Source organism: Garra rufa, chromosome 23 (assembly GCF_049309525.1).
Source record: "Garra rufa chromosome 23, GarRuf1.0, whole genome shotgun sequence".
In the NCBI taxonomy this organism is placed as follows: Eukaryota; Metazoa; Chordata; class Actinopteri; order Cypriniformes; family Cyprinidae; genus Garra; species Garra rufa.
This window is the reverse complement of record NC_133383.1, coordinates 2,521,225-2,548,524: the sequence shown is the minus strand read 5'-3', so window position 1 is coordinate 2,548,524 and position 27,300 is coordinate 2,521,225. Positions and strand designations below refer to the sequence as shown.

Sequence of the window (27,300 nt, the reverse complement as noted above, 5' to 3'; positions counted from 1 at the left end):
ATATATATATATATATATATATATATATATATATATATATATATATATAATATATATATATATATATATATATATATATATATATATATATATATATATATATATATATATATTATATATATATATATATATATATATATATATATATATATATATATAAAATACACACACAGAGATATATTTTTATATATGTTGAAATGTTACATAATTTATATTAAATATATTAAATACATATGCACAGACATTTCTTAAATGACATTTTGTATGTATATTATATATTATTTTTAAAATATGTTTTTATTTTATAAGGAAAAGTGATATGGTGCCGTATGTATAGGATAGTATAAAAACGATCCTCCAAATTTAGATCTAGCTATATTGCATTTATTATAAACAACCACTGTCTGCTACAAGCTTTTTTTAAAGCAGCATCACTGATGTCAGTTCCGATAATGAAATTGGTTGCTGATTATAATCATTAGCGATTTTATCGATTAGTTGTTGCAGTCCTACAAATAGCAGCATCTCAAAACTGTAAGGCGGCATGTGAGAGTTCTGGCCTCCGCAGCATCTGTCACAGTTAAAACACACCAGACAAACCCAGCTTCTCATTAAGTGCTTTAAACACTATGATTACGTCTAGGGATGGCATAACCGCTGGCATCAGGGCGTTCTGGATGTGCCCAATATCAGATCATCCTGATCAAAGAGGTTACGTCCAAAAGCTCTTACATAAGACAAAATCCAACAGGGATTTCACTTCCTGAGACTCAACACATGCAAATACGACTTGGATGCAGACTTTTAGAAACGGGGCAGGGTTCTTTCTTGGACATTAAATTAATGCATGCAAAAGACAACATTTAAAGTCAACATGATTTACATTCCTGGTTAACTTAAGTCATCAGTGCACATTATTCTAAATAAAAAAAAAATGCAAGTTTTCATAATGTTTAAACTTGTGAACTTTCAGGGCTGCACAATGAATTGCATTCATTTTTTCTACTTGTGTCAATTTATTAAGCATGAACTTTGATATTTGCCAGCTGGTTATATATCTGAAAACATTTCATTTTTATTTGGCATTTGTGTTGTCTAGCAGCTACTATCAAGACTTCACAAGCTTTCATAGCTGCGGTTGCCCAATGTCAAGAGTTTAAACCCCAATCAGTTTTTTTTCTGAAATCGATACACTTGCTGCCTAGTGGTTTAGTTAATCTTCCCAATCTGGCAACCATGCGCACACGTTTTTTCTACATTACTTAAAACACTAATAACACTGGCAAACAGAAGTAAAAAATATAAGTTTTCTGCTAAATTAAAGGTTTAATAAAACAAGTTCTCTTGATTTGTGCTTATGTGAAAGTGAAATAATTCTGATGAAATGTAAAAAAGAAATGACAAAAATCATGATTAATAACTATTTTTAAATTTTTTTTAACAAAATCAAATTTTATATTTATGTATATATTTATATTTAAGACAAGATATCAAATTAAATTTTAAACATGAATCCTTTTTAAAATGTGTTTTTAATATATTAAATATTATATATTAATCTATTTTTCAGAGACTTACATCATATATATCGAAGTATTACATAATTTGTTTATTAAATACTATAAAGCGTAAAAAAAAAAAAAAGACAAAAATCACTTTAAGCAAAATTACATACATATTTTATATACATTTTTAAATTATGCAAGTCAAAAAATAAATACATTTTAATTTGTATAAATATCAATTTTTATACATTAATTAAATATTTTAGACATCCATCAATTATGGTGAAGAAAAAAAATGTAGCGCTGGTAAAAAAAAAAAAAACACGAGACTTCACTTTCACTTTCAAGACCGGCTTGGACAGCGTTTAGTGTCCTTCAGCGCAGCTGGAAGAGATCCGGGTTCAAGCGCACGCAATAGGCTGAAACATGCCACAAAGCACAGGTGAAAATAAATAATGAATGTGTCGGGGGAAAGAGTAAGGACATATTTAAATTATTTATTAATTAACTAGTGTATTCTGAGTCAGTGTCGCAAAGATCCTGACTCGCAATCTCCTTTTTGGAGAGGAACGCATCTTTACGAATTACGTAATGAAAGGGTTTTTGTTACCGATTTGTTTTATTTCGTTAAGTAATAATTTAAAGGTTCTATTAGGGCTGGGCGATATGGCAAAAATGTAATCTCGATAATTTTTCCCCCATATTGAACGATAACGATATATATTTCGATATAAGCTGTTGATGTTGCCAGCTTTAAAATAGTATCCCAACAATGACTAAAGCCACAAAAATGAAAGGGTTCATTAAATTACATTTAAAGTATAGTTTATTAACAAAAACAGATTACAGATTTGGCCTTAAAAATTAAAACAACTTACTAAAATGAATTAAAAAAATAAAAGTTGTGACAGAGTATGGTAAATGAGAGTAAATGTACAAAATGTAAGCATAAAATTATTGTAAAAACATAATTTGTAACAATTATTTATTTATTTATTATTATTATTAACACAATTGTTTATTTTCTCTATTATAGGTTGAGCTATTTAAATTAGAGGCAACCACTGCATTTTGAAACAATCTACAGTATAAATAACAAGAAATTACGACACAGTTCTTTTTTAATTGTATTAAGTGCAGACAATTCAGCCATAATCTAAGTAGGCTACTCTCTAAATATTCAAAGTGCAAATAGAGACGGATATTTCAAGCATGATACAGAGCTATAGACATACACAACCTATCATAGCCTACATACTAATAACAGCCTAGATATGTCATGTAGCCTAACTTGCGTGCATTGGTGGGATTAAAATTGCTTTTGAATGCGCGTGCGTTTTTTGCTTTCGGTTTCAGTTTTAACAATCGCGCCAAACTCTCAGCTGAGCTAAGAGTCACTTTTCAGGTAGCCAAACCACTTATATAACGGAATTCGTGCTACCTTTTTTGTCGACAATTTCAGCATCTTTGGATAATAACTCGAAGTTAGTTTCACTTTCGTCGCTGCTTCCTCTCTCTTTTTTTTGTCGTCCTGGTGTTAAGTTTGCTTCGCAAAGTGCTGTAGGAAATGAACTTTGTACTTTGACGTGCACACGCACGCTGTACGCTGATTGGCTGTTGTCGCATATTTCTACTGTGTGATTGGCTCTTAGATTAATCCATATCGAGCAAAAAATGTCTAGAGCCTATCATCGTTATTAACATAAATTTTATCGCGATTCGATATGATATCGTTTATCGGCCCAGCCCTAGGTTCTATAGATATATGTATCATTTCTGTGAGGCATGCATTCGCTGAGTTTCGGTTCATTTTTGTGAAGCGCTCCTATCCAAATGCGAGAAGGCAGAAAGCGCTTCTTTATTTTATAAAAGCACTGTTTGTAACGTTTTGTTGAGTGCACACAAATAACACAGACCATTTTAAATTGCTTCCACTGAAAAAAATGCAAGTGATCGCGCTGGCGCCTCCATGTCCTGCAAAGCGGCTTTAGCTTCCACTTCCACTGTACAAATCATTGGATATGCGCCTAATAGTGCACATTCATCTAGGTTTAACGTTTAAACTAACATTGTTTTATTCTTGAACTGTTTTAGAACTATAGATTTTATTTTGGGCGAGTCGTGATGAATTGAGAAGGCAAATTGATTATTCATTAAACAAAAACTTATATTTAACGAACAAAAAATGTTGCAAACGTTTTTCTAAATAAACTTAATAAAAAACAAAACTTAATATAATCACTTTGCCATTACATACAATACTATTTTAATAGCTGAAACAGTAATATAGGTTGTTTTGGGAGAAGGGGGAAAAAAAAGGGCAGAGAATTCTGATAAGCTGTCGGACAAAGTCACTAATCTTAGTCTATAGAGATCTCAGAAAGTTCCGTTATAATTAATAAAGCTGCACAATAATCTTTTATTTGCATCGCGTCTGGACAAAACGGCACAAAAATCGATCAGGCGTTTTCAGCGGTGAGTAAATTCTGACAAACTGTTTCTAATAGTTAAAAATCAACAGATATGTCTAATGTGCCCATGTTTATGGCTCTATATTTCAAACTGAAGTATGTTCATGATCCAATCAGCTCTTAATTTTCACAGCAAAAATGTCACATTAAAGAAGTAAAATGCACTTTTGTTGACTCTAAGTGTCTCCAAAGCGACGTGAGTGGTAGCTTGACACTAATAAACACCAAAAACTATCATTCTGATCTGCAAACAGTTAAAACAAACACGTTTACTATTGTTTGTTGCAAAGGGGGAAAAGTAAATATTAGGTTTTTATTAGGTTTTAATTTTTATTAGGTTATTTTTTTTTTTATTAGGTTTTTATTTAAATATTAGGTTTTTAATTGCACTGTTTTTATATTCAATAATAATTATCTTAATATAACCTTGGACTTTTTTTATATAAATATTAAGTATTATATAAAATAAAATTATTATGAAATACTATAATTATGAAAAATAATTTAATATACCATCATAGTTATTTTATATTTATATATTTATTTATTTATTTATTTATATAAATTAAAATTATTAAATACTACAGAAGAATTATATTAATATATTGTCATAGATATTTTATAGATTTTATTTTGGGCGAGTCGTGATGAGTTGAGAAGGCAAATTGATTATTCATTAAACAAAAACTTATATTTAACGAACAAAAAATGTTGCAAACGTTTTTCTAAATAAACTTAATAAAAAACAAAACTAAATATAATCACTTTGCCATTACATACAATACTATTTTAATAGCTGAAACAGTAATATAAGTTGTTTTGGGAGAAGGGGGAAAAAAAAGACGGGTCGGACTCGGGCTGAGAATTCAGCTGTCGGACAAAGTAAGTAAATCCGGAGTAAATTCTGACAAACTGTTTCTAATAGTTAAAAATCAACAGATGTGTCTAATGTAGCCCATGTTTATGGCTCTATATTTCAAACTGAAGTATGTTCATGATCCAATCAGTCCAATCAGCTCTTAATTTTCACAGCAAAAATGTCACATTAAAGAAGTAAAATGCACTTTTGTTGACTCCAAGTGTCTCCAAAGCGAACAAGAGTGGTAGCTTGACACTAATAAACACCAAAAACTATCACTCTGATCTGCAAACAGTTAAAACAAACACGTTTACTATTGTTACATCTTTTTCCCCCCATCATATTCACTGAACCAACCACAAAACGCCTCTCTTTCCCCTTAAGGCCTGCGCAACCTATGAACATGCGGAGAGAAAATCTGCTTCCGCTTCAAAGATTCCTCCTTAGCAACACCAATCTCACATCTTCAGAGCGACATAAATCCCCTTCAAGAGACTCTCACACGTGTTAAACAGCACGAGATGTGACAGCGAGCCGTTTCGCCGAGCTCATCGACAATTCAGCCCAAAATTTCGCCATGTATCTTTCTCCTGAACTCGTTTGAACCTCGTCTCGAATTCGGGGAAGGCAATCCAGGCTGACAGTCTTGCTCTAAAACTTGCACATTAGCCAACTTCTCATTTTGGGCCTTAAGTTCTTTCAGAAACCTTTTCTCCTTTTTTGTCTTCGCTCTGGAGACTGCCAGGTCACATCCAATTTCTTAATGCCCACCTAGCAGGCTGCCGCTTCCACTTCAAAAGCTCGACTCAAAGAAGCGCCTGCGAATACTGCCTTTGGTGTCAGGAGCCGAGAGAAGAAAGGGTACTTAGTGGGAAATCAGTGGCGGAGGATGACATTTTTAGTCTTGAAAGCCTGGGACATTAAAAGAGAGCCCAACCGTACAGCGCTCGGATGACAAAATGAGGCGCTGAGGCGTTAAAATACAAACCTTTTGAGGTTGAACACAAGTTGACTAAAGGTACGAAATAAATATACATTAGTCTAGTCATATAGTTAGCCTTGTTCTAGTTTAGTAGCACTTCACATCATCAAATGCAATATCGTTTAGTGCGATTAACAAATTGCAAAGAATGCACCTTATAATGTGCATCTAAAAAGTGCAACATGCACCAAATATCTTTATTGTCAACAAAAGAGAAACATTTTAAAATACGTTTTTTCGACAAAATAAAAGCTCTATGGTTTAATGTTTGAATGCAAAGGGGAAAAAATAAATTAGGTTTTTAATTGCACTGTTTTTATATACAGTAATAATTATCTTAATATAACCTTGGACTTTTTTTTATATAAATATTAAGTATTATATAAAATACAATTATTATGAAATACTATAATTTATGAATACTATAATTATGAAAAATAATTTAATATACCATCATAGTTATTTTATATATATTTTTAAATATTAAGTATTATATAAATTAAAATGATCAAATGCTGTAGAATAATAATTTATATCATCATATTTGTTATATACAAATATTAAGTATTATATAAATTACTTTATGAAATACTACAGAATAATAATTATAATAATATCAGTTATTTCAGATAAATATTAAGTATTATATAAATTAAAATTATGAAATGCTATAGAATAATATTTATAACATATGATCATAGATGTTTTACACAAATATTAAGTATTATATAAATTAAAATTACGAAATACTACAGAATAATTATAATATATCATCAGCTATATTATATAAATATTATTTAAGTATTATATAAATTAAAATTATTATGAAATACTACAGAATATTAATTATATTAATATATTATCATAGTTATTTTATATATTAAGTATTATATAAAGTAAAATTATGAAATGCTGTAGAATAATAATTAATATCATCATAGTTGTTATATACAAATATTAAGTATTATATAAATTACTTTATGAAATACTACAGAATAATAATTATAATAATATATCAGTTATTTAAGATAAATATTAAGTATAATATAAATTAAAATTATGAAATGCTATAGAATAATATTTATAACATATGATCATAGATGTTTTATACAAATATTAAGTATTACATAAATTACTTTATGAAATACTACAGAATAATAATTATAATATATCAGTTATTTTATATAAATATTAAGTATTATATAAATTAAAATTATTATGAAATACTACAGAATATTAATTATATTAATATATTATCATAGTTATTTTATATATTAAGTATTATATAAATTAAAATTATGAAATGCTGTAGAATAATAATTAATATCATCATAGTTGTTATATACAAATATTAAGTATTATATAAATTACTTTATGAAATACTACAGAATAATAATTATAATAATATATCAGTTATTTAAGATAAATATTAAGTATAATATAAATTAAAATTATGAAATGCTATAGAATAATATTTATAACATATGATCATAGATGTTTTATACAAATATTAAGTATTACATAAATTACTTTATGAAATACTACAGAATAATAATTATAATATATCAGTTATTTTATATAAATATTAAGTATTATATACATTAAAATTATGAAATACTACAGAATAATTATAATATATCATCAGTTATATTATATAAATATTAAGTATTATATAAATTAAAATTATTATGAAATACTACAAAATAATAATTATATTAATATATAATCATAGTTATATTATATAAATATAATTTAAATATTATATAAATAAAAAATATGAAATACTACAAAATAATAATTATATTAACATATCATTATGCTTATTTTATATAAATATTATAAAGTATTATATAAATTAAAACCATGAAATACAATAGAAAAATAATTATATTATCATCATAGTTATTTTATATAAATATTAAGTATTATATAAATCGGCAGCATGTTTAGCTCTGTCGCTTTAAGAGCTGCGCGCATCCGTTTTTCTCTGAACAGTTTACTTTCATTTTAGACATAACCAACTGTGTTTATATGTAATCCTTGTGTGTTTTTGACAGTATTAGCTAATCAGACGTGAAAGATAGCATAGTTTGGTAATCAGGTTCTGTTTGACAGGCTTTCACCCCTTGCTGGATGTGATTCCATGTTGTCCAAAATACGATTATGCAGCTGTATAACACAAACGGATGCTGTACCTTCATATTAGACGCCTCCGTCTCCAGTTTGGTGAGGTGGTTGGAGTTGTCCTCGAGCTCTTGTCTCAGGTTGGAGTTCTCCATCTTCAATGCCTCCACTTGCTTCAGCAGCTGATCATAAGATGCTGCAGCCATCTTGGACTATCTCTTGACCTACAATAACCCAGAACAGAGGAACGATCACAAAAAAGCCGCAATTACCAAAAAAAAAAAAAAAAAAAAAAATATTGCATTGATACAATATTTGAAATTGTTCTCTGATATCTACATAGAAGGTATATGGCATAGGAAAGGGCAAAAACTCTCCAGAAGCGGTTTTACAGGTCCATTTACAACCCTAGGATGTGTCCCTAGAATGAAATGGTCTGTTATTACCTTATTTGGAAGGTTCATGAATAATAATGATGAGCTCTGCTCTGATTGGCTCTCACAGAGTGGCTCATTTCAGTAGCTCGCACATGGAGGAAAATATATAATTTATTAATTAACCTGAGCTGCTATTAATATGCAGGCTTATTGGCTATTTATAACTTTTTTTTTTTTTACATTTTAATCTGGACTACAACATGCCCTAGATATTGCTTGAAAGTGTTTTGATTCTTTATTGTTCGGTCAAACTTTACGTTCATTAATCTTGGGTTATTCCAATATTTAATAAATTGTTAAAATCCAAAGTTGCAACTGTTTTATTTATTGAGCTCACATGAACTAAGAGTTGTATTTTTGAACAAAGATTAACTATTTCTGTTGCAAATGTAGCTATTGCTCATTGTGAATATTAATGTTTTAACTAAGACATCTTATTGTAAAGTGATACCTATTGGTCTTTATAATTCTTTTGCACTTTTTTAACTTGTGTATTGCTTTAGTGTATTTACATGTTCAGTTATTTTTGTTATAAGAAAATAGTTATTAAACCTGTTATACTGTATTATGACACCACTTTTTTGCAAATAAATTTCAATATCATGATAAAAGCATTATGAATTAATCGCAACATGACAATTGATACCGGCATATCCCTATGCATATTGCATATTTTTACTTTTTTATTTAAAGAAACCAAACCAATGTATCATTGACATTTGTGGCAATGAGAAAAGCAATAGTGTGTTTTCAGCTTGTTTTTTTTATTTTATATAAAATGATGGCATGCAGTTGCTTCAAACAATGGTATATTTATCACATTAATGAATGTAAATTGTGATAATCTTAATTTATAATTGCAATTACAATTTTAAGGGAATAATCGTCAATTACGATTTTTGTCATAATCGTGCAGCCCTAATATAGAGAGCAGGATGCATACAATTCTAATATGTGACCCTGGAGCACAAAACCAGTCTTAAGTCACTGGGGTATATTTGTAGCAATAGCCAAAAATACATTGTATGGGTCAAAATTATTGATTTTTCTTTTATGTCAAAAATCATTAGGAAATTAAGTAAAGATCATGTTACATTAAGATTTTTTGTAAAATTCCTACTGTAAACCTATCAAAATGTAATTTTTGATTAGTAATATGCATTGCTAAGAACTTAATTTGAACAACTTTAAAGGTGTTTTTCTCAGTATTTTGATTTTTTTGCACCCTCAGATTCCAGATTTTCAAACAGATGTATCTCGGCCAAATATTGTCCTATCCTAACAAACCATACATCAATAGAAAGCTTATTTATTGAGCTTTCATATGATGTATATATCTCAGTTTTGTAAAATTTAACCTTATGACTGGTTTTGTGGTCCAGGGTCACATATATGAAGGGTGAGTAAATGACTGAGCAGCATCATCTGAACTCTAATATTTGCCATGTAGTCTTTGACCAGGTCATGACACTAATGAAGAATACATCACGTGTGTGATTGGCAGAGCCGATGCCCGCCGGACATTTTTTTACCCGTGCAACGAGTCCAGTCAAGCAAACGGTTGACTGGAGGCAAAGTGACGTGAATCAAAGGCATGGAGCTGCGATGAAGTTCCTATTTTTATCTCTGTCCTGAAGAGAAGGCCTGATCAACCATGTGGAAAAATCTTTCAGCACATCACCACTAAATTACCACTGACATGCTAAAGAGCAACGGTAAACGCTGTTCAGCATGACGCTGGATTTCTGTAGCTGCACTATAATGTGTGCAATCTAAATAACTCCATTTTGCATGTTATGAAGAGCCTGGTTTCTTTTCCAGCAGGTGAAAATGGAGCATCTGATCACTTAAAATGAAAATCACACCTGTTCAAAAACGCAAACGATTCGAGGAATCATGCAAATGCTGCAAGACGTGAGCTTTGATGTGAATACTGAGGTATTATGTAAAAAGGGACAGCAACGGCTATATTGTTTAAGGAAATTAAGATCATTTAATATAGATAAGACATTAATGGAAATGTTCTATAAGTCTTACATTGAGTCTGTTTTGTCCTTTTCTATTAGTTGTTGGTTTGGTAATCTCAGTGTTAAATATAAAAGTGCTTTAAATAGAATTGTCACACTTAGTGGAAAGATCATAGGTAAAGAGCAAAGAAATTTGTCATCATTGTTTAATAGAAATATTTTGAGTCGGGCTAGAACTGTGCTAGCTAATAATGATCATTTCCTGTTTTCAGAGTTCTCTTTGCTTCCTTCTGGTTCCCAATATAGACTGCCAAAAATGAAAAGTAATCGATATAAATACTCATTTGTCCCTTGTGCAATAAGGCTTTTAAATGGTTCTTGAGGAAATTTGTTAGGGTATGTGATATTTATGTTTATGTATTGTATGAGTCCGTCTGTTTCTGATCGTAGCTGCATCTAAATTGCCCGTAAGGGATTTTAATAAAGTTTGACTTGACTTGACTTGACTTGACTTGAAAGACGATGCACACATTGAACTTTAATACTTAGGGTCAAATCAGCAATGCAGCTGATTTTCTAGCAAAAACATAATGGAAAAAGAACATATTGCATGCATAAGAAAGAAAAAAAAAAAACACTGTAAGCAATGCAACCATGTGAATTTGTCTTTAAAAACAGGTTTTTGCCAAAATACCAAATTATTATATATCTCAGCATTGGAAATATTGATGAGTGTGAGTTCAAATATTGCAATAACATCAAAACACAGATTTCTTTTCGCAGAAAGAGGGGAAGGAAAAACAGAACATATTACATGCATAAGAAAAATGTTGAACGTTAATATTATGAGCAATGCAACTATGTGCATTTGTCTTCAAAAACCAAACCATTATACATCTTAGCATTAGGAATATCAATAGCCTATAATGTAAAATACTGCAATTTTATTAAAATACAGATACTTATGAGCAATGCAACTATGTGCATGTCTTTAAAAACAGGTTTTTGCCAAAATACCAAATTATTATATCTCTCAGCATTAGGAATATTGATGGATGAGGTAAAATATTGCAATATCATTAAATACAGATTTCTTTTAGCAGAAAGACGGGAAGGAAAAACAGAACATATTAGATGCATGAGAAAATATTACATGCATAAGAAAAAACTTTGAACATTAATATTATAAGCAATGCAACTACGTGCATTTGTCTTTAAAAACAGGTTTTTTCCAAAATACCAAACTATTATGCATCTCAGCAATAGGAATATCAATAGCCTATAATGTAAAATATTGCAACGTTATCAAAATACAGATACTCATGAGCAAATCAACTATGTGTATTTGTCTTCAAAAACAGGTTTTTGCCAAAATACCAAATTATTATATCTCTCGGCATTAGGAATATTGATGGATGTGAGGTCAAATATTGCAATATCATTAAAATACAGATTTCTTTTAGCAGAAAGAGGGGAAGGAAAACAGAACATTTTAGATGTATAAGAGAACATATTACATGCATAAGAAAAATATTTGTACATTAAAAATAATATGAGCAATGCAACTACGTGCGTTTGTCTTCAAAAACATAGCTTTTTGCCAAAATACCAAACTATTATACATCTCAGCATTAGGAATATCAATAGCCTATCATATAAAATATTGCAACGTTATCAAAATACAGATACTTATGAACAATGCAACTACGTGCATTTGTCTTCAAAAACATAGTATAAAACATTTTAAAACATGTAGCCATTTAGCAAATGCTTTTATAAGCATTAGGAATATTAAAGTGTATGAGGTAAATATTGCAATATTATAAAAATACAGATTTTCTAGATGAGGAAAAAAAAGAGAACATATTGCATGTTTCATATTGCATAAGAAACATTTTTGAAAATTAATACTTATGTGCATTTGCCTTTAAATTTTTTTTTTTTTTTTTTTCCAAAATACCAAATTAGGCATTTTTTATGCATTAGGAATACCAATGTCGTGTAATGTAAAATATTGCAACATTATCAAAATATAGCCAAAATATTTTCAAAATAAATAATTATATCTCTCGGTACAGACTGGGTACAGATTTTCTAGCAGGAAGAGGGAAAGAAAAAACAAAGAGAACACACTGCACACATAAGAAGAAACATTAAACATTAACACTTCTGTATTAACACAACATTAATACTTACAAGCAATGCAACCACGTGCATTTGCCTTCAAAAACAGTCTTTTGCCAAAATACCAATCATATCAATGGCCTGTCAAAATTTCAGATTTTCTAGCATAAAGGTGAAGCATAAAGGGGAATATTGCATATTGCATGCAACAGAATACCTGAAAGCAATGCAACTGTGCATTTTCCTTCAAAAACAGTTTCTCCTAAAATACCAAAGCACAAAGGGCAAAACGAAAAAGTGACTGCACACATTGTGACAATTTCACAACATGCACAATAAACAAAATTCCTTTCATTCCACTTTCACCAGGTTATGCTTAACCTGGTTTTACATTAACCAGCGCCAGAGCAGCCTACATTACAAGCAGACCGTCAATGTGTCAGGACTAATTTGCAGCTGTGTCCAATCAATGCGACTCTGCCACTGTTTCCAGGGCATCCACGACCATTAGGAAGCAGAATTTATCAAAAAAAGGGCTAGATAATGCTACTTACTCCTCGCCTGTTTAGTACACATTAGTCAGATTCCTAAAGGCAATTAAATGCAGGCAATTCTGACCAAAATGTTGAACTTGCATGTGCATAAATCAAACCTAAACATCTAAAATATCTTTGGCTTGCATAATCCACATAATTACAGCAAGAGCTTGCCTTTATAAAGCAACATGAATAATTAAACTGCTTGGATGCATATGATTGAATGCCAACAGTATGCTACACTCTTTGGGCTGTTATGAAGGCAGAATGAGTCCGATTGCCACAGAAATCTGCTGACACACATTCGATGACACACATTTTGTGAATACACAATTGCTTGCACTTTTAAAGGTAATAAAAGGCCATCGCAAATGTTTGCACTGATGCATTTTATGCTTACAAATATGACGCATTCCTTTGCAATTTTATAGTGCACTGTAAGGAGTCACGAAAATGCAGTTATTATATTATATATATATATAAATACCTAAAAGCCTGCAACGAAGACAGAGCAAAATGGTCGACATCTACTCAGCAAAAAGCCTCGAGACAGAATCAAAAGGAAACAGGGAGGAGTAAAAAGAAGAAAGACTCATTAATATTTCAACACTTTCTTGAAAAACACAAATGTTTGAACCGTCACACGTCTGCATTATTTTACAAATGCATCCGTTTTTAAAATGTTGTGTGCACCAGAGGTGCAGCGTTGTGCATGCAGCGCTTATGATGCATTAAAGCAGTCACCTCTTCACCAGCAATGCAAGATGCTAAAATTCCCTGCAGTCAAGATGCCCTTCCCTCCGCGCACAAAGACACGGTGACCAACGACATCCTAGTCTCACATGCGGCATCTAACCTGTCAAACCGAGCCAAAATGGCGTTTTACACCAACAAATCCAGTATTAAACATCTGCTTTATTCGCTTAATCATAAAAAAGGCTTTCCTTTTAACAGCCCCTCCATTTTGACAGGAGCAATTACTGCTTACATTTAGTGTGGAATCCGTGTCCATCGCTATAAATAATCAGCCTGCTCGCGCATCTGTCCTCGCGCAGCACAAAAGAGGCTTTTTAGGCGTCCCGACGATAAAGCCAGAATCCCAATCTATGCACATCCCCCACACCCTCTCAATAACCAGCCATCAAAACAAAAGGCTTATCGGCACCGCCTTGCTGTACCACACAATCACGCTATTATTTCCCTCCGCGCTGAATAGCCGGAACGGCAGACGACGCATCTGCACGTTTGCATCGAGAGATCAGGGCGTTAAACAGAGACTTACCCCATTCTGCACCAGTGACAGCCTCCATCCCAGCAACCCATCTACTGTGTCAGTTGCCGGAGAGCATCCAGCCAGCCCTGAGTCACATGGGCGAGGGCTCGGCCAATCAGAAAGCAGCCAGCCCAGGCCGGTGTTGGTGCAGTGGCTGATGGTGGCTGGCCAGATTTCGGCCCCAATGCACAGCTGCTTCCCCTGACTGGCTTTAAAAGCTCTCTTGGGGGGAGCGGTGCGGCCCCCGGCGTACGGGGTGCTAGGGATGCAGAGACGGGTCAAAACGGCTGAAGGTCACATGATCTGATATAAAATAAACTATATGAACTACAATAGACTATATAGAAGATGCATGTTTAATGCATTAAAGCAAAGTTATGATGGATAAACAAACTGACACATGTAATTGAAATCTACACCAACATCTGACACAAAAAAAAAAAAAAAAAAAAATCTTACTAAACACATTTGGAAATAAAAGAGCAACATTATATGTGACCCTGGACCACAAAACCAGTCATAACGGTCCATTAGGACTGCTCGATTTTGGCAAAAATATGAGAAATGCAACTATATGCATTTGCATTTAAAACGTTTTTTTTTTTTTGTTGTTGCCAAAATACCAAATTATATGCCAGCATTAGGAATATCAATGCCCTGTGATGTAAAATATTGCAACATTATCAAAATATAGATATTTATGAGCAATGCAACTCTTCAAAAATACCAAAATGTGACCCTGGACCACAAAACCAGTCATAAGGTTAAATTTTACAAAACTGAGATGTATACATCATATGAAAGCCCAATAAGCTTTCTATTGATGTATGGTTTGTTAGGATAGGACAATATTTGGCCGAGATACATCTATTGGAAAATCTGGAATCTAAGGGTGCAAAAAAATCAAAATACTGAGAAAATCACCTTTAAAGTTGTCCAAATTAAGTTCTTAGCAATGCATATTACTAATCAAAAATTACATTTTGATAGGTTTACAGTAGGAATTTTACAAAAAATCTTAATGTAACATGATCTTTACTTAATTTCCTAATGATTTTTGACATAAAAGAAAAATCAATAATTTTGACCCATACAATGTATTTTTGGCTATTGCTACAAATATACCCCAGCGACTTAAGACTGGTTTTGTGGTCCAGGGTCACATATGCATTTAAACGTTTTTTTTGTTTTGTTTTGTTGCCAAAAAACCAAATTATATGCCAGCATTAGGAATATCAATGCCCTGTAATGTAAAATATTGCAACATTATCAAAATATAGATATTTTTGAGCAATGCAACTCTGCATTTGTCTTCAAAAATACCAAATTATTATATATCTTAGCATTATGAATATTGATGGGTGAGAGGTAAAACAGTGCAATATTATCAAAATACAGATTTTCTTGCAGAATGAGGAAAAGGAAAAACAAAGAGAACATATTACATGCATAAAGAAAAACTTTGAACCATAATATTATGAGCAATGCAACTATATGCATTTAAAACTTTTTTTGTTTTTTTTGCCAAAATACTAAATTATATGTCAGCTTTAGTAATATCAATGGCCTTTGACGTGAAATACTGCAACATTATCAAAATACAGATACTTATGAGCAATGCAACTATGTGCATTTGTCTTCAGAAATACAACATTATTATCAGCATTTTCTAGATGAGGAGAAAAAGAACATATTGCATGTATAAGAACAAACTTTGAACATTAATATTTACGAGCAATGCAACCATGTGCATTTGCCTTCAAAAGCAGTCTTTTGCCAAAATACCAATCATATCAATGGCCTGTCATGTAAAATATTGCAGCATTATCAAAATATCAGATTTTCTAGCATAAAGGGGAAACATATTGCATGCAATAGAAAAAAAAAACTGTGAACTGTAATACTTAAAAGCAATGCAACTGTGCATTTACCTACCAAAGCACAAAGGGCAAAATGAAAAAGTGACTGCGCACATTGTGATTATTTCTAAAACCATAATCACGATTATTTTGGTCAATATTGTAATCACGATTATTTATCACGATTATGAGTGGGTCTGGAACTTTATATGATTGATTAATTTAAATATAGCAATACAATAGAAAAAAGATACAAATGAAACTTTTTTGGGGGGGGAAATTTAATGTAATTAATTGAATGTAAAATAAAACAGCATAGTCTTCACTGTAAGAATTAAACATGCTTTGTTTCTTATAAAAACTACAAAAGTGAGACATAACTGACGAAGGTTTACACGAATAATCACCACCGCATTGGGTTTTTAAAGAGGAGCAAAAGCAAAATCGTTTAATCTCAAATATTGTATTTTCGTAATCGTTTGAAACCGAAAATCAAAACTGAATTTCGATTAATTGCACAGCCCTAGGGTCCATTGATGTCTATTGATGTATGGTTTGTTGGGATAGGAGGACAATATTTGGCTGAGATACAACTATTTAAATATCTGGAATCTGAGGGTGCAAAAAAATCTAAATATTGAGAAGATTGTTTTTAAAGTTGTCCAAATGAAGTTCTTAGCAATGCATTTTACTAATTAAAGATTAAGTATTGATATATTTAAGGTAGGAAATTTACAAAATATCTTCATGGAACATGATCTTGATATCCTAATGATTTTTGGCATAAAAGAAAAATTGATAATTTTGATTTGTACAATGTATTTGGTCCAGAGTCACATATAAAATATATGTACAAACAAGCCTAATTAAAAAAAAATAAAAAAATAAAAAGGACACTGCATGCATATAGCCTGATTAAAAAAATAACTTGTACAACTAATAATTGTTGCATGCAATGTAATTATTTGTATCAGATTTAATAATTATATGCAGTGTTTAATTCCATTTTCCACTGCTTATCCAGGACCGAAATATAATATGTAATTCCATTATATAATTCTATATAATTAATAATTCCCTGCAATGAAAGACATTTAATTCAATTAAAATGAATTACTAAATTATGTAATTTTGAACATATATAACTGTATATTTTATTGTCATTTGAATTATATATATAATTAAATACTAAAATGAATTATTTAAATTCTGTCATTTAGAATTCATAATAGTAAATGAATAATTACATCCAATTTTATAATTTACATTTATAATAATTAATTTATTAATAAATGAATATATAACATGCAATTCTGTCAATTCTTAAATTTTCCATCAAAAATGCACAAATTTAATTTTGTACATAGTTTTTCACAAATATTTAATTAGTGCTGCAACAATTAATCGTGATTAATTGCATCCAAAATAAATGTTTTTGTTTACATAATATATGTGTGTGTGCTGTGTATATTTTATGTACATATCCATGTATATATATATATATATATATATATATACATATATATATATATATATATATATATATATATACATACTTTTATGTTTATATATTGAATATATTTATATAAAATATGAATTATACTAATAAAAATATATACATGTAAATATTTTCAAAATATATACTGTATGTATTTATATATGCATAATAAATATGCACAGTACACAGATATTTTGAATGCAATTAATTGCGATGAATTGTTGCACAGCACTACTTTTAATAATTATATAAATAACTGGATAATTATATGCAGTGTTTGTCATTTAATTATTAATTGGAATTTTAAATGTATAATATAAACTTTAAGTTACACATTTAATTTGTCATTCTGAATTACATTTAAAAAACAAATAATCTTACAATGAATAAATTTATTAGATTAATACTTGTATCTAAACCATCTTCAGAATGACAAAAGCAGTTCGTCCAAATCTTGAATTTTTCATACAAAATGCATGAAATTGCTCACTAGCCAAAAAAAAAAAAAACATTTTATGTACAAAAAAAAAGCATAACTTAAAAAGACAATTCACATAGACATAAAACGTTTAAAAACCCTATCATTTATATAAATTCATAATGGATACTTTTATCCAAACTGATTTTTACATTTCACACAAGCAATTCCTAAATCTACCACATAAGATGCACAAGTACACACAAGTATATTTTCACAAATATACAATAATGGAGCTTATTCATGAAACTCGAGTAGAACGAATGAGTGTAAACCTTTAAATTACGCCATTTAGGATAAATGACAAACAAAAGATTTTGTGTATGATTGACATAATTGTTCTGCTTGTGCTTCATGAAAAAGGGCCACACACATGAGTTTTTCTTTTAAGCCAAAACACAAAGCATACACAACATTTGCTCCAAAATTTAAAGGACAATGGTGTTTCTTGTACACTAAATTAAGCAAACCCATTACATATTAGCCGGATACATCATGTCCAAATTCAGCAAACAAAATAAAGGTCTATCAATCAATGTCTCAAACAAATACCATTTCTTAGTCTATACTCCGTACTATTCGGTCACAGCGGCGCTACTGTCCATCATTGTGTGTTTACTGCTACTGTACAACTTTATCATTGCAATTACAGTCTCAAGAGTTCCTCAATAAGCCTTTGTGAATAATAAATCATGCTCTATAAGTGGCTGTGATTTGCGTTCTCAAACTGAGGTGGTGAATAGACAACACAGACGGGGGGCTTTCTCTATATACGCTGGAAGTGTTTTTATTTCTCATGTAAATGAGCTTCGGGTCTTTGAGAGCTGACAAATGGACATTGGCACAGACTCTTGTTGGTCAGTCCTCTCTTGTGGAGCAATTCAATGGGAAACTGTCCGCACTTTTTCTTCCTTGTGTGGGAAAACATTCCAGATAGAAGAGGAAAGGCTAATGTTTTGTGCCATTTAACAACAAAAAAAAAAAACTTCAATCTATGATTTCCTTCCTTGAGTATCCCTGTTCATTTAGTGCCAAAGACGCGTTTTTAGGACATAAACGTGATATTTCATGACATACTCAATTTGATAAATGTTCAACCAAATCTACACACAATGCACATAGAAATAACACATTAATCTATTTGAAAGCAAAATACATCTGGGACTCAATTCATGTTTGCTCGCTTCAAAACTAGATTAAATAATAATACAGGGTCAAGCACACCAAAGGAAGAATTAGGAGCCAAGCATGGCATGGAGCACCAGACCAACTGCAACAATGAGTAAAAGGAAGCCTTTTTAAGATGAATTTAGTCAAAATGGCAGAAAAATAATAGTGATGCTCCGATTGATCGGCAACCAATCATGATCGGCTGATATTGGCGAACCCCAAAAGCGCCGATCAAAAAAGCTTGACCAGCAAAGGACCAGCATAAACCAGCTTAAACCAGCATCCCAGCACCAAAACATACCTAAGCAGCATATGCAGTTTTTTTTCAGCAGGGAAGGCATCAGCAACTGGCGATATCTCTAGCTATTGTCGATACACGATACTATCGTCTCCAACCCTAACTTGGTGGTTCTTCAAGATCTTGACTGTAGCCTATTTCTAGAGTTTTTTTTTTTTAAATATAGTTAATTTAGAGTTAGTTTCATTTCTACAAATGGTGCAAACTCTGCTAGATTGTAGATCAAAGATTCCCATTCCCCTGCCATTCTGTGATCGGCAATCGGCAGATCATGATCTTGGTGATCGGTAATCGGCCCCAAAAATGCTGATCGGAGCATCTCTAAAAAATAATGTGGAACTGCTAGTAATATGATTTAATGGCTTATCACTTTTGACCAACAGCTGGCATTGTTATCAAATCGATGTGGTGTGTTCAGTGTGAGGTGACAAAGGCACACACAAAGTTTGGTGTTATTATGTCAATGCTTTGCAGAGATAAAGCCTCAGTGTCCTTATGGCATCAAGCCTAAAATTTGTAGTCGGTTTCATCTATCAACATGAAATCCATAACATTTTGTCAGCAAAGTCTGAAGATGATCTGACTTGATTTTGGTGAAATCGGACCAACAGTCTAGGAGGAGTGCGAAAAAGTAGGTTTTCAACATAAATCAATATTGCGGTCAAGAAGTTCGGCCAACTATGGAATAATTAGTATCCATGTTGTCGGCATGACCCAAGGAATATTTCGAGACCACTTTCATAACAATAGGCTAATGCAATCTTAGGGCTGTGCAATTAATCGAAATTCGGTTTCGATTTCTGCTTCAAGCGATCATGAAAATGCAGTAATCGAGATGAAATGATTATTGCGCCCCATTCTGCCCTTTTACCAGTGGTGCGCTTTCGCTCCTCCATAAAAGCCAAATTTCACATGCAAATCAGCTGCGCAAATCCATGTTCATTATCAGTGTGAATGTGCGCAGCTCGTCAGTGAACAACGGCTGTGTGTAGTATATATGGCTCAACGTGAACTCATCGGATCGGTGCATCCCTAGATTGCAGTACCAGTTTTGGCCACAAGCCTACATACAGTTCCTTTAACGAGTTATTAGCATGTCGCTAGCATGATGTTGGCATTAGTAGCCTGCTGTTAGCATGATTAGCAAGTTACTAGCTTGTTTCTAGCCTGATTAGCATGTCATTGACATGATTCTAGTTGCTAGGCTTAGATAGTAGGGGTGTGCAAAGCAGCCGGTATTTGTATCTGTATTTGTATTTGTTGAGGGGGGAAAAGTATTTGTATTTGTATTTGTATTTGTATTTGTATTCGAGTAAAATTCAAAATAAGTGTAAAAATCCATTTTTTTTTGTGAGCTTAACTTTTAATTTACGTTATAGTGTAAGTATTTTGTAATTATATCCATTATAATAATTATTGATATGCAATATTGGTTAATGTTTTTGAATATGTAACAAGGAACGTCATTGAAAAAAAAATAACATGACAACCATTACCTCATCCATGGTTAAACCAACTAATAAAATACCATTATGAACATTATGAACCCCACCACCACCAGTCCTTGTTGGAGGATGCTGAACAGACAGAATAAAAATAAAAATAAAAATGTTCTTCTTCTGAAAGAACTTCTTTCTTGTGGTGTCTGCCGTTGCTAAGCAACCATGACCTGATCACTCAATGACGACTCGGAAGTTTCAGCAAAGCATAAATGGATTTCCAGCATTAAAAATCGCTTGCATTAGCTTTGCTATTAAATGTCTTTAAAAATGCTTATTCATGTACAGATATGATCAGCTGTTCCTCAAACTTGGCTGTTTTTTCAACGGTATAAGGGAAAGGGTGAAGCTGATTTGTTGGTTCTTGTCATATGACCTGCGTGCGCATGTGGCATTCTGAAAAGTTGAGATGTATTTATCCAAAGATTATAGAATATTTATCTCGATGCGGCGCGGACGCGCCTGGAAAAAACGAGCGCGTAGCACCGTGTGAGCGTTGCTTTCATTATGAGCGCGCATACCGCGCTTCTACATTTGAAATAACGACGAACTTTAGCGCGCATTTGAACGGCCCCTAATAGAATAATCTCCCGATCAAACTCTGTTTCCCAAAGTTATAAACCCAGTTAAGGTACAGAAATATATTCATCAAAAATAGTGACGCAGTGAAGTCTTTTTTCACCCAGCCGAGTCTTCTCTGTTGCTGTGTGGAGCAGCCTGTGTCAGTCACCTCTTTTAACAGCTACACTGACTGCGGTCTCCTGAGGAAACGCAGCTTTTTTGATAGAAAGTTTTTCTTGTTCCCGAATACAAATATTTATTAAGGTATTTGTTCGAAATAAGTATTCGTTAAAAACACGCTATTTGTGCCTTTCCGAATACCGTATTCGGGTTCGGCTCCACCCCTATTAGATAGATAGATAGATAGTAGGGGTGGCACGGTACATGAAAAACAACCGAACCGTTCGGTTCGCTTGTCTCGGTTCGGTGCGTGTGTGCGTCGCACGGTTCAACGGTTCAACGCATGCGCAATGTAGACTCGTGAGTGTCCTTTTTGCGGGAAATAAGAGGTGTGTGTAGACATAGAGACAGTAAAAGTGGAGTGCTGCAGGTTACGTCACGTGTAGAAATGGCAAGTGGGAGAGATAAGGAAGGCTGCCCGGATAGATAGATAGAACGATAGAACGATAGAACGATAGAACGATAGAACGATAGAACGATAGATAGATAGATAGATAGATAGATAGATAGATAGATAGATAGATAGATAGATAGATAGATAGATAGATAGATAGATAGAACGATAGAATGATAGATAGATAGATAGAACGATAGAACGATAGATAGATAGATATGATAGATAGATAGAACGATAGATAGATAGATAGATAGATAGATAGATAGATAGATTTGATAGATAGATAGATAGAACGATAGAACGATAGATAGATAGATTTGATAGATAGATAGAACGATAGATAGATAGAACGATAGATAGATAGATAGAACGATAGATAGATAGATAGATAGATAGAACGATAGATAGATAGAACGATAGATAGATAGATAGATAGATAGATAGATAGATAGATTTGATAGATAGATAGATAGAACGATAGATAGAACGATAGAACGATAGAACGATAGATAGATAGATAGATAGATAGATAGATAGATAGATTTGATAGATTTGATAGATAGAACGATAGAACGATAGATAGATAGAACGATAGAACGATAGATAGATAGATAGATAGATAGATAGATAGATAGATAGATAGATAGATAGATAGATAGATAGATAGATAGATAGATAGATAGATCAGTTTAAATGGATTAGAAATATTATATATGTAAGTCTATGGGATTTTTCCCAGGTTTAATCGTCATTTTTAGACAAACCGTAAGTCCGATCAGTTAGAAAAGATGAGTTTGGAGATGGTAGAGTCAAAGCTCTAGGAGGAGTAGCAGTCAGAAATGTAATCTCCGAAGAAGAAGAATAACTGTAAATTTAAATAGCATTTCACTTTTTCAAGCCAACTAAAAAAATTTACCCAAAAATTGACTGGTGACTAATTGACCCTTAGGACTGGTTTTGTGGTCCAGGGTCACACATGTTCCCATTTACAAACCTGACTTCTAAATATCCAATAGGGCTGCACGATACTGGGAAAATATGCGATATGGGTGTTGAATATTGCGATAACGATATTTCTTGCGATATAATATTTCCCTAGAGAAATGCTTTTTTAAATAATAGTATTAATAATAATAATTTTTTTTTTTTAAATCATTTACATATGTAATGATCGTACTAAAATAAACAGGTAATAGATATTCGTCTGTCATCCAAATTAAATGTAATTCAAGCTAAAAACAAAAAAAGTCAATGAAGTTGCAAAAATTTTGACTTTAAAACACTACGAATGACTTAACCTCGGCAGATATTCTGACATTACTTTTTATTTACAAGTAGCATGTACACTCAAGAGTATCTTTTAAACAAAATATTTCCCTTTTTGCCTTTTTTTTAATAAAAATAATTATTATTACACAAATTGGTAACACTTTACAATAAGGTTCATTAGTTAACATTAGTTAACCACATTAGTTAACATGAACTAATAATGAACTGCACTTATACAGCATTTATTAATCTTTGTTAATGTTAATTTCAACATTTACTAATGCATTATTAAAATTTTGTTAACATTAGTTAATGCAGTGTGAACTAACATGAACAAACAATGAACAACTGTATTTCCGTTAACTAACGTTAATAAAGATTAGTAAATACAGTAACAAATGTATTGCTCATGGTTAGTTCATGTTAGTTAATACATTAACTAATGTTTAACTAATGAACCTTATTGTAAAGTGTTACCCACAAATTAAATTAAAAAAAAAATACTTTTAAACAAAAAGTTTACTATTAAACTTCAAAAAGATACAGGAGCATCAAAAAAAAAAAAAAAAAAATTAGGAGCACCCAATTTCTTTTCTTGATTCTTCATGGCTGATTCTAGGGCTGCAACTAACGATTATTTTAATAATCGATTAATCTGTCGATTATTTTTTCGATTAATCGATGAATCGGATAAAAAAAAAACAAGGGATTTACAACCCTTTATTCAAAAACAGAACTAAAATCTTTAGAAAGTGCACGAACATGTTGCTCCTTGAACTGTTATAATAATAATAATAATAAAATAAAAATGGACTAACACAAAAAACATACACATGTATGCTTTACATCTGGCAAATATATAGACTAAATAAACTAAAATTACTATCAGTCAAGACAGCGGCTTGCTGTGGTGTACATGCTGCATTTCCCATCAAGAAGCCTCTCAAATTAAATTCCTCAGTGCGCATTAAAAAAGTCATGTGACTTTGCACGCTGGAACGGGATAACTTGACTAACTTTCTGCTACATTCATTCTGCCATGGCGGTGTTTAGTGTCCTGCCATCAGCAGCGACCAGCTGGAAGAGTTCCGCATTCAAATGCACGCAAAACTGGCCTCAAAGCCCCAGCAAAAGTAATAACCATGAATGTGTCAAGGCAAAAATTAAGAAAATATTCGAATTACTTATTAATAAACTAGTATTTTCTGATTCAGTGTTGCAAAGATGAAATTGACGATCCTGCCATCTGCTCATTAATGCCTAATGCATCTTTATGGATTAGCTAATGAAAGAGTTTTGTTTTCGATTTTAATTATTTCGTTTTATAGTAAAATAATAATTTAAAGCTTTCTATAGATATTGTGTTTGTGAGGCAATTACCTGGGTTTCGGTTAATTATTGTGAAGCGCTCCTGTTTAAACCAAAGATATCAAGCGTATTCTGTTTGTTTTCTTTAAGAGCACATTTTGTTGATACTGTTAGTACACACAAACTAAGGTAGACCCTTTACAGTTCCGGCCCGGGTGGTAAATTACTCTTACCTTTATGAGCAAAAAAGAAATTCCACATTGCACTGCATGGCGTCTCCATGCGCTGCAAAGCGCGCTTCTCTCCGCACAAACTTTGGATTTATATTGATTGAATGATTAAACTAATATTGTGATATGTTTTAAGTTTTTTTATATCAATGGATTTTAATTTAAATCGCGATGAATTAAGCAGGCTTTTGATCTGTCTGCCGCTGTTTGCTAGGTATAACTTTAAAAAACAAAAACTTGAATTTAACAAACAAAAAGTGTTCCAAATATATCTCTAAATTAACTTTATAAACTAAAGGAACGAAAATAAATGTAATCACTTTGCTATTAAAATCAGCAGCTGTGTAATGAGGAAGAGAAAGAGAAAAAAAGACAGTCGGACTGGAAATTCAGTCGGCCAAAAATTGATGAGCTGTCGACATTTTTACAAGGAATGTTTGTTTAATAACCTATATAATATTCTTAGGCTACTTTCTTAATTAAATATATTATTTCTTTGATTTATTTTAGCGTTTTTAGGCTGCTTGTTAGCTGACTGAAGTGTAGGCTATAGCCTATATAAAAAAACAACGTGCCACCGTCACAGCCCTATTCAAAACTGAGACGATTTCACCTCAGCAGAGCTCCTCTTTCTCCTTACGGTTGTGGTATGTTTTCGACACATTATACAGACAGACAGTGTTACAAAAACTATAGAAGTAGTTTTCTCCATCTCCACTATCCAACGACCCGTACACCAGCTGTTTTGCGATCGAGCATTGGCTGCTGTGAAAGTACGCTAGCCAAAGTAGGCTTAAATATCAAACATGTTTGATATAAATCGGGGCAGCATATATATATATAATGTAGAAACGGTGCTTTATGCTCAAATGTTCCAGTTTTGCGCATAAGTTAAATTCGCATTTTTGGATGGAAACACAGCTTATGAGGTGCCGAACTCTGCTGGCATCAGAGCGGGAGAGAGACCGAATGTGTCCACTCCGCTCTGCGCTCAATTTTTTTTTAAATATATATAATAACAACCAAATGTCTCTGCGTCGCGCGACACAACGAATCGATTATGAAATTCGTTGCCAACGCTTTTAGTAATCGATTTTTATCGATTTTATCGATTCGTTGTTGCAGCCCTAGCTGATTCTGATTGCCAAGCAAATCAAATGGGCTGATTCTGAAAGCCTTTTCTTATATATTTATTTTACACCCTAAGCAAGGGACAAGAATGAATGAAAATATGAGTACATGAACAAGATGTTTATTTTCTCTATTATATATCGCATTAACGATTTTTTCGATATATCGTGCAGCCCTAATATCCAATATGAATATCATTACTAAATGCACCACATTAAGAAGTAGTGTCAAAACAGCTTATATAGCTAGCTGCTGATTAATTACAATGTGACCTGTTTCTCAAAACAGATCTTAACCGCTCCAGAAACAAGGCTCCGTCAAAGTAAAACAACCCGGATTATGCTTCAGCAGGGGAGAGGTAAAAATAACAACACTTTTCTTCATCTTAAAGACATCACAGCACAGTGATTTTGCAAAAAAACAACAAAAAAGCACAAGTTTTCCTCACCGTCTGCCAGTGCAGGGCACTTGCCAAGGGGTGCAGCGCAGATCCAATGCTGGACTCCTGTAACGAACAACAGCTTTATCAGAGAGATAGAGAGTTCATCAAACTGTTACAGTCGTTTATTTCACTTATTACAGGTGAGTACAGTAGAACAGAGCAACAATAGACAGAGTTTATTAGAGCAATTTTTAATTAGAGCTAATTTAAGAGAATTCTGAGAAATATCGAATATTATTACAGTCAAAAGATTTTCAACAGTAAGATTTTAATGTGCTTACAAAGCCTGCATTTATTTAATCTAAAGTACAGCAGAAGCTGTAATATTGTGAAATATTTTTACTATTTAAAATAACTGCCTTCTATGTGAATATATTGTAAAATGCAATTTATTCCTATGATCAAACTTCAATTTTTTTGCATCATTACTCCAGTCTTCATTGTCACATGATCCTTCAGAAATCATTCTAATATGATGATTTGCTGCTCAAGAAACATTTTACCATTATTTTTGATTCTTTGATGAATAGAAAGATGCATAAATCAGCATTTGTCAGAAAATAAAAAGCTTTTGTAACATTATGTACACTATGGCATTCAAAAGTTTGGAGCCAGTATCATTTTTTTGCGAGATAATTATAGAAACTAATATTTTTATTTCACAAGGATGCTTTAAATTGATCAAAGGTGATGATAAAGACA

General features: G+C 32.0%; 1 protein-coding gene across 1 annotated transcript in view; it reads right to left on the bottom strand.

The window, feature by feature from the left end:
• Positions 1-8,147, bottom strand: part of LOC141299823 (adenomatous polyposis coli protein-like) — a gene marked incomplete at its 3' end in the record, with an annotated part of 204,026 nt that extends 195,879 nt beyond the window's left edge. Inside the window, exon 1 of the mRNA XM_073830190.1 lies at positions 8,013-8,147. Coding sequence (XP_073686291.1) covers positions 8,013-8,147 — 135 coding nt within the window. The remainder of the gene's footprint in view (positions 1-8,012) is intronic.
• Positions 8,148-27,300: the final 19,153 nt, after the last annotated feature.